General features: G+C 44.8%; 1 protein-coding gene, 1 non-coding gene and 1 pseudogene across 4 annotated transcripts in view; 1 reads left to right on the forward strand and 2 right to left on the reverse strand.

Annotated features, from left to right (window-relative positions):
* Positions 1-6,276, reverse strand: part of CTPS2 (CTP synthase 2) — a 93,057-nt gene extending 86,781 nt beyond the window's left edge. The window contains exons 1-2 of one of the 3 annotated variants that reach the window (XM_023532310.1): positions 5,715-6,258; positions 554-758 (exon numbers count right to left, since the gene is read on the reverse strand). In XM_023532310.1, the coding sequence (XP_023388078.1) occupies positions 554-719 (166 nt within the window). In that variant the 5' untranslated portion in view covers positions 720-758; positions 5,715-6,258. Of the gene's footprint in view, positions 1-553; positions 759-5,714 lie in introns of all 3 variants that reach the window. The other 2 variants (XM_023532309.1, XM_023532311.1) reach the window with 2 other exon arrangements.
* Positions 1,229-1,347, forward strand: LOC111741685. Its single transcript, XR_002781062.1, has one exon. It is a non-coding gene; the product is annotated as a 5S ribosomal RNA (ribosomal RNA).
* A 3,374-nt stretch (positions 6,277-9,650) lies between the features above and the next one.
* LOC111741799 lies at positions 9,651-9,768 on the reverse strand (annotated as a pseudogene).

Consider the following 9,768-nt stretch of genomic DNA (forward strand, 5'->3'; position numbering starts at 1 on the left):
TTCTGGTTTTTGATCTGGGGGCTGGTTAACACAGTATGTTCATTTCGTGAACAGATAGACATGATTTATGTACTTTCCTGCTTCTGTGTAAAAGAAAATATGTAAGGGTTAATGCCTTTTTAAAGTTAAGTACTATATACATCAAAATGTCCACATTAATAATAGTAGCTCCAAAAAGTGGGAAATCAATTTTATTTTCTTCATGTCATTCTATAGTCAACATAACTGCCAATATTTCTATATTGTCTTTTTCTCTTAACAATGAAATGTTAAGAGAAACACATCACCTTTATGATAATAAAACAGAACATAATCCACACTGCAAAAGGTACAACGGAAATGGTGTCTTCACACACTGTTTCCCAAAACAGGGAACTGACTTGGAATGTCATCAGCAATGTATCAATGACCATGAGAACATTCACATATTCATAACGTATGATTCAGCAGCATTACTTCTGGAACTCTATCCTAAAGAAATTACCCAAAACACATAAAATAACTGCAACTTAATCCAGTGCTTTATAAGGGAGGAAGCGGTTCTCTTCCATACCATGCTCATAAGGTGAAAAAGTGCCCGCGTCGATGTTGATATAGGGGTCTATTTTGATGGCAGTAACTCGGAGTCCACATGATTTTAGAATCATACCAATGCTGCTCGCAATGATCCCTTTCCCAATGCCTGAGATGACCCCACCAGTGACCAGGATGTACTTCATTGGTAGAGTAATGGCTGGGTGCCAGCACCCAGATAAAATCTGAAAGGTAATAAAACTGAGGGTCAGAGAAGAGAAAAATGTTCTCAAACCAGTAAAGCAGAGAGTATGTCAAATCAGAACCTCAAATCAGAACTACACAGCATTTTTCTATCTAAACTAAATATTTGAAACCTTTGAAACAAAGTCTTATCTTCTGGTTTTTAATTTTTGTCAATATGTAGGAAGCTGTGGCTACTTTCTGCAAGCAGTTGCTGGCTTCGTTGCCCTGATTTTCCATCTACCCCAACTGTATCATGCGACAAATTTCATCATGATAAATTTCTCTGGGATTCAGAGAATGGTAAAATTTATAAGAGATCAGGTGCTGTTGTCAGACAGATCTGTACAGGCTATATCTGGGCAAGTTACTAATCCAATCTGTGCCTGTTTCTTCATCTGTGAAATGGAATGAAAATACCAGTCCCTTAGAATATTATTCAGGGGAGGAGGCTTTAAGAGAGCGAAGTAGGGTCTACGGCCATGCCACCCTGAACGTGCCCGATCTCGTCTGATCTCGGAAGCTAAGCAGGGTCGGGCCTGGTTAGTACTTGGATGGGAGACCACGTACGAAGACCAGGTGCTGTAGGCATTAAGAAAAAAAAGAGAGAGCGAAGTAGGTAGATGCCGTGCTCACTTCCTTCCACAACCACGTCAAAATTACAATTACAGATCAACCATCATTGAGAATCACCTGACGTCTAGCTGAACAGAAGTCTTACAACTAGGGACACACAGAAGGGGCCACTTCAAGATTGGTAGAAGGGGCGGAGACGCAGACTGGGCTGGACCCTCACTCACGTGTGATGCTTCAGAATCAGGAGGGATATCTCGTCTGCAGAGGTCCCTTTGAAGAGCGAGGGGTTCTAGTGCCAGGGAGAGAAGTCTCCACAACCTCTGGTTGTGAAAACCAGCAGAGATTATGGCTGAGAGGATGGCTGCAGGAGTCACAGGCATTCCTCTTAAAGGGCCCGCGCCGGCCTTACTCGCTGACGGACTCGCTGGCTCTGAGCTCCAGCGCTGGGGCGGCAGCTCCAAAGGCATGAGACACATGGGGAAGAACTGAGTTGCCTGGCTTCAGGGTGAGAACTGGAGGGGCGGCTTTCTCCCAGACAGAAGGGCTGGCAGAGGCCACTGTTCCTTTGTTGAGCCCTCCTCTGCCCAGTTTGCAGATGCAGGCGGCCACCATATCCGAGTCTCCATCAAGCTGAATAACACAGGTGGCCCTGCCCAGGTGATTCCATGAGACTCTACCCCTCCCAACGTGCTGGCCCACCCAAGCCACCCACAGTGGCTTTTTCCAGACAAATGGCCTGTCTTGGCTCATGTTATAGACTTTCCTAAAATCTCTCAAAGGTGCACAAAACCCAAACAAGCAGCATCTGGCCTCAGCGTGCCCCGTACCTCTTACTAAGCAGCCCCAAGTCCAGCACTAGTGTCAGCTGGCCTCAGTTCACGGCTTGGCCTCTCAAGGCACGCCTAAGCATAGCACAGGTGTCAGCCATCTGTAGATGCCAACATAAAAAAAAAAATTCCTAGGTGGTTCTAAGGATTGAGTTTAGGTACAGATCAGAGGTGAACAAACTAGGGCCCACTGTCTGTTTTCGTATGGTCCTCAAGCTAAGTATGTTTTTTACATTTTAAATAATCTAGAAAAGCTCGAGTAATAATTCGTGACACATTAAAATTGTATGAAACTCAAACTTCATATCCGTTGACTTACATATTGTCTATGGTTGCTTTCTCGCTACAATGGCAGAGCTGTGTAGTAGACCTCTGGCCTGCAAAGCCTGAAATATTCACTACCTGGCCTTTTATATAAAATGTTTGCTGATGCCTGGTATGGAAGGGGTCAAAATCAACCCCTTTATTAAGACAGTAAGAACTTAATAAAAGTTAGCTGTTAACATCACTATTAATAATAATGAATGTATCCTCCTTAAATAGGCATGCCAGACACTGAATTTATTTCATTACCTATCAGTTTTACCAAGCAAAAATATCCAGGCAGGGAAAAAAAGAAAATATGTCGTAAGGAAATTTTATTTGACTTTTGTAGCTGTGTGATTCAAGCCCTTTTATTTGAGAGGCAGACAGGAAGCCAATAGCTACTTGATTTTCTTTATTTTGAGTACTACTATTTTTCCCTTGAGCCTGCTCAGGGGCCTTCCGTGTTTGCCATTTGACCATACACGTGAAAGTAAGCCTTAACAGCATTATTTGCGTCATCATGGATGGCAAACGGGCAACTAAGACCACTAACAGAAAATTACAACTGAAAAAAAAAAGTAACTAACAAAAGCTAATAATAAATCCCTCTTTTTACTGTAATTCACATTTTTAAAAAATACTTGGAAATAAAGTATAAATGCAATCAGGTAGGAATGATTTCAATTTCCCATTTACTTTTTGTCCGTCCTCCTCAAAGGAATGCCCATCCTGATTTTGTAGTTTCCGCTGCTTATCATTCAAAGCAAACTATCTTAACTTAAAGGTGTAAAGTTATCTCAATTCTGAGCTGTGAGTTCAATTTGAACTAGCTGATTGTGGTCAGGGCAAATAAACCGTGCCATCCACAATACAATACACATGTCCCATCCAAAATGGTTTCCCTAAGTCCCTGGGCCTGTCTCTACAAATACAGCTGATCTCTTTCAACGCTATTGTTTCTCTTCCCTAGCCATCTGGCCATCTACTCAGTGAGCTAGATTTAGCTTAAAAAATTCTTAATCCAAACCCAGAATGCTACCCCTGTAGATCCAAAATGTACCTGAATATTTATCTCTTTCCACTCTTGATGGTCCAGGTAGTCATGACAGTGGTAATTTCTTCACAGCCCTCCCTAACTCATCTCACTGTTGATTTCTTCTATTTTGATAAGTATCCTTCCTCTGCAGTCAGCCAGCCTGGATTCACATGCTGTCATTTATATCTCTGCCCCTGGACAACTTCAACTTTTCTAAACCTCGATTTTCTCTACTTATGCAGTACACAGAGATCATGCCTGCCTTATAGAGGTGTGTGGGCATTTACAAGAGAGTGCCCAAGTGCTAAATGAAGTTAGCTGTTATTTTCAGAACCACCTACTTACTGATTCAATCAACTCGCAGATGTTTACTGAATGTCTACTATAGGCTTGACGTGTTCCCAGGTCCTTGGGAAATGGAGGTGAAAAGTCAAGGCCCCTGCCCTCCTGAACTTCACCTTTTCTGTGCAATTAAGGGGCAAAAAAGCGGTGCCGTAAACATACCTTATTCTGGCACTATCGCACTACTAAAATGACTTCCCATTTGTAAAAGTTAGCAAAACCAAAAAATGCCATAGAAAACTGTAGTGCATTCATGTGAAGTCACACTATGTGGCTGTCAAAAATCCAAAGAATTTTTCATAGAAGATGTGCTTATGTTACATGAACAGAGCAGGATATAAAATTGAATATATCATCTCAACTATTTTTTTTAATTAAGACTGATCGAAAGTACACCAAAATGCTAAATTTTAATATAGTTAGGTAATTAGGGTGTAGGCTAATTACTAGCTTCATATACTTTCAAAAACACAAGATACCTTTTTAAAGCACATTAGATATTTTACAAAGTCTTTTAACGCGTCACTTAATACCAAAGAGACACCTGGTCCTTTTTATTCCTTTTAAGTAAACAAGTAAGTTTGAAACAAGGTTTTAAAACTGTAGGAAAAGGTAGGGTCTTCAAGTTACTTCCTTGAATGGACCCGTTTTTTTTTCCCCACGTGAAGACTGACGTTTTCATTTACTCATATGCAGTGAGCAGAATGAAATGTAAAATAGAAATATGTAGGGGTACAGTGTCTGCTGTCCTGCGACTGCGAAAACATTGCATGAGCCACCTGTGTAACTTGAAATTCTCTGGTAGCCATACTAAAAAAGATACAGATGAAGTTAATTTTAATAATCTTATTTAACCCAATGTATCCATAACAGTTTCATTGTTTCTGCATTTTTTTTTGGTACTAAGTCTCCCGAAATCAGATGTGTCTACTCACAGCACACTTCAATTCAGACTTGCCACATTTCGTGTTTAAGAGCCACATGTGGCGAATGGTGGCCACCTTGGACAGTGCAGGCCTAGAACAACTGAAAACATCAGAAGCACCAAGAGACACCTTGTCAACGACAGCCATTTAAAACGTAATGTTAGAAACGAGAGTACTTACTGAAAGATCCCATTTTAAGAAGTTCTACAACAGACAAAATTAAGCTATGATAGAAATGGATGGGGGTTGTGGATTGACCGGAAGGGGGCCGAGGGAACATTCTAGAGTGATAGAAATGGTTTACGTCTGTGTCGGGGTCGTGGTTACACGGATGCATAATTTGTCAGACCCCGATTTGCACACAGAAAATGGGGCCATTTTATTGTACGGAAATTACACACCGAATTTGTAAAAATTATTGCAAAAAGAAAGCTATTCCGCAGCACTAGCAGCGTACTTCGGCACTTTGAGCCCGAACAAGCTACTATGGGGGAAATAGGAGGGTCGTTGTTGAACGAGCGCGCTGGGTGAGGAGCGCAGAAGGGCCATTTCACTCTGCGCGGGGCTTCACTTCCGCCAACGCCATCACTGGGCTCTCGGGGCTCCCGAGGCCCGGGAGAAATGGGGAGGGGACAAGCGCACCCCGGAGACGCGGCGCTACCGACCCCCGGCCGCGGCCGCAGCAAGGCGGGCTCCGACCGCACTGGGAACCCGCGGGGCGGCTCCGGCCCCGCATCCCCTGGGTATGCGTGCGCGGTGTGCGGACATGCGACCGCCCGCCCGCCCCTCTCGGACTGGGTGCGGGCGCCATCCGGGAGGGGACAAAGGCGCTCGGCCTCACGTGTGCGCCGGAGCTGGGGGTGCGGGCTGGGAGGCCTTTGGGGGAGGCGGGTGGCCCCGGAGCGAAGGCCCTGGGGGTCCGGGGAAGGGTCGGGCGGGGGTTACCTGCGCGGTGGTGGTGGCGCCGGGAGGGTGGCGGGTGGGGACAACGGGATCCGCCCTGCGGCCCGCCCGCGCTCACCTGTGGGACTTGGGAGGGGGCCGCCGCTAGAGGTGTCTCGAGTCGCCCACGGGTCCTTCCCGCCGTCGGCGCAGGCCTCGGGGTGCGCGGCGCCCTCGTCGCCCACCTTTTCCTCTCCTGCGGCTGCCGGCCCAGCTGACTCACGCCGGTGAGCTTGGGTTTGCACCCGGGGTTGTGCAACGCAACAAAACCAGCTTCTAAAAAGTGACTCCTCCGGCACAGCTTCCCGTCACCCTCTGCCCTGGACGCACTTGGCCCCAGGCCGCGCACTACCCGAGGGCTGCTCCTCCCCTCCGCGGCTCACTTAGCAAAGGCCCTTCGGGGACCCAGGTGAATGCCACGTTCCCGCCAAGTCCCGGCCCCTCGGCACACCGAGCCCCTTGCTTGGGTCGTCTGGTCCTGTTCTCACCACTGTAAAGAACCACACTGTCACAGACGTTTGTGGGTCCCCTGCAGCGCTCAAGGAACTACAGGAGCGAAGAAACGACCAAAATAAATCAGGGCGCCTGCCTTTGAGGGGCTCCGAGTCTGAGAGGGTCTACGGGTCTGCTGGAATCAGTAAAGTTCCTAGAACTTTCCTATAGAAAAAAAAAAAAAACAGAGGGTGGACAATCAAGGCTTCACCGAGTAACTTCTTAAGAATATTTTTGGAGGATGGGAAAGGAGGTGGTTAAGGCTGAGGGAAGTACACACACAAACCACTGAACGACAAAGGCTCTAAGGAATAGAAGGGCTTGGAGTGAAATTGAAGTAGAATAGTGTTGAAAATTTTGAATAACTAGTATAACTCACTAGAGTGCCAAGTTAGACAAGTGTCATGGAACAGCTAGTGGAGTTTAAAAATCGTAATTGTGCAATGAGATCCAGCCATAATTTTATAAGATATCTACAGGTAAGTATATATAGACATTTATGATAAAACAATAGTTTGCTGTTTGAGTAGAACAGGAAGACGAGAGAGTGAGAAAGTTGAGGGCACTGAAAGAATGTGATCGCGGTTAATACACCAGAGGTAGTTAATAGCCCACAGAGGAACGAACAGCAGGGAGCGGATAGACTGGGAGAAAGAGAAAAGAGGAACCAAAGACAAGGGCCCATGGGAATGAAGAAACTGGTGAGTTGTCACCCAAGTGTGGTGTTGGTGTTGAAGACGTCAAAGAGGAAGCACTTCAGGATGATACTGCTGAAATGGAGTTGTTACTGGAGAGTGGGGTCCTCTCCCGGCGCCTTGTTCAGGGTCTTTATGTCTCGAACAAAGAATTGAGCAAGACACCGAAATACAGTAGGAAAGAAAGCTTTTATTAGGACAGAAAGTACACTTCCAGATGTGGAAGCGGACCTGAGCAAGAGAAGCGTGGCTCAAAAGGCCTGGTAACAAAGACTTCAGGGTTTTTATGCCTTTTTTGCTGTGGGTGGTTACTTAGGGTGGGCTTCCTTGATTGACAACTAAGATTGACAGTGATTCATCATTTTGCTTTCTGCGCATGTTTGTTCCCAGAGTTCAGTCCGTTACAATGATATTAATGACTTCCGGGCATATGCATCATATTATAATGATGGTATAATGAGGCTCAGGTGAGTTGGAGGTCTTGTGGGTGGGTCTTCATTGCGCAGGTGCCAGTGACTGGCTTAAACTGGTGGTACCTTAGTCTCTGCTTATTTGTTTCTGCCTTGCTTAATTGTGGGTGGATTAGGGCAGACCCCTTCTGAGATAGGATGACCTCAGTCTTTTCAGGCCGAGCCGAAACCCTCTAACTTTCCTGCCTACCTCTTTTCTAAGAGCCACGAACCCCCTTATTATTGGTATGGATGTTGAGGGACGGGAGGTCTCTTCTTCCGTATCTGATTCCTGCTGAGAATGGCCGTAGTCCCTGCCTACAGGAGTTTCATGGAGCTCTTTCTGTTTCTGCCTCATTCAGAGTGGGGTCTTGGGTTTCCTGCTGAACTGCCACCTCAATCTCTAGACAAAGAAAAGAAGATACAAATTTGTTATTTAAATCATACATCTATTAATTTCTATTATTGATTTGCCTATTAAGTGAGTAAAGGGAAACGGGCTTGGTTAATACGTTTCTTAAAGAGTAAAAAGAAAGACCTTTGGCTTAAAGTCCCCTCCCCCCCGCCTCAGACTGTAAGGGCCCTGCCTGGCTTAACACCATTTCTGCTTAACAATAGGCTGATGACTCTCATCAATAGCCAGAGGATCTGAGGCACCAGGGCAATTATCAAGATTTGAGGGAGGAAGCCTTTTTCCAAAGAAAGGAGGGAAGACAACTAGGTTTACTAAAAAGATTAACTCTGCAAGAGATGTCCCATTTCATTTCCTGCTAAAAGATTAAGAATTTTACAAGTGATGTCCCGTCTCAGAGTCAGGTGAGATGGGCATCACTGGCATTGGGCTAGACCCACCAAGCCAGTGTGTGGGACATCGAGGGCCCTGGAAGAACGACGGTGGAACTTGGAGGAGTCAGTTGAGGCTAAGGAACCAACTCTTCAGTGAATGTGGAAGAGTGACCCTGAAGCTAATAGATGACAGCAGCAAGGTAGGGTGGAGCGTTGTGTGGCAAAATTAAATGAATTTCAGAACAAAAGGGAGCTTCTGCCCCCCTATGGATGACAGAGCAATGTCATGGAAGAAGCAGTAAAGAGCTGGGGATAGTGATGTCAACTTCCGGGAAAATGAGCAGAGGCTCATTTTCAGCAGGAACCGGAAGGGAGACCCAAGTCTCCATAAAGCCAAGAAACAAACAAACAAAGTTTTAAGGAGGAAACACCTTGTAAAAAGGCTGGAGGCATAGAAGAGTTTGCTATGAAATAAGTTTTCCAGAGGACCCAGTTGGAAAGGATGCTTGTGAGACGGGTTGACATTAATGGAAATACTTAACACCCATTATGTATGTAAGCTTTCCTTTCACATTTCAGTACTTCATTTCCTTTTTACAACCAGGACAGTTACTAGGATCTTCTTTTTGTAATGAAGAACCTGAGACTCAGAGATGTGAAGTGTATTGGTTAATATAAGTGGCGAAGCCAGGACATTGTCGGGAGGGAAAATAACTTTTCCTTTAAGTTCTAGCTGGACTAATAATCAAATTCACGTGAGACAGATTAACAGGACAAAATGACCAAATTTATTATATATGGACATGCAGAAGTTGCATAAGAATATGAGACTTGAGGACAGATCAGGCAATTAAGGCTTGCTTATATGCCATCATGAGCTAAGGAGAAGAAAGGAGGCAGGCTGTTTGCGGGACTTCAAAGGGCAGGAAGGCAATTCACATGGAGATGGAAAAGCAAATGTTGGTAAATAGATGTTTGCTGGACTACGTTTAACAATGGGACACAGAAGACTTGGATGAAATGGGCCTCTCTGTCTATCACACATTAGTTTATATTAAACTGTAGTTATCTGTGATATCTCCCTTCTTGGAGCAGGTCCTCTATCTAAATTCTTTTAGGCAGTTAGGGGAATGGTCAAAGGTTCTTCCTGAGTCTCGCTGCTTGAAAATAACCAGCTTAATGTAATCAGTATCTCAAAAGGCATATTTTGGGGTGGCAAACTCCACTTTCCCTTGACATCAGTACAAAATGTCTGTCCCCAAAGACAGGCTCTTCACCACAGGATGTAGGGCCTCATCTTTATCTTAGTCTATTAATATATGAGGCTAATGAAGGAAAGATAGTTTGTGAATACAAAGGGGTTATTATAACTATTGTATTAGTAATTTAAACAGGAGTGAGCAGAAAAACCATTTTTTAAAATTTATTATTTATTTTGTTAGACGAGGCAACCTTTGGTTGGCCTCACAGATTGCAAGGACCTTGTCAGCTTTCAATCCCTTATTTTTTATTTTTTACAACTACAGCACCTGGTCTTCTAGGTGGTCTTCCATCTAAGTACTAACCAGGCCCGACCCTGCTTAGCTTCTGAGATCAGACGGGATCAGGCTTGTTCAGGGTGGCATGGCTGTAAGA

This window comes from Pteropus vampyrus, unplaced genomic scaffold (genome assembly GCF_000151845.1).
Source record: "Pteropus vampyrus isolate Shadow unplaced genomic scaffold, Pvam_2.0 Scaffold81, whole genome shotgun sequence".
NCBI classification, from domain to species: Eukaryota; Metazoa; Chordata; class Mammalia; order Chiroptera; family Pteropodidae; genus Pteropus; species Pteropus vampyrus.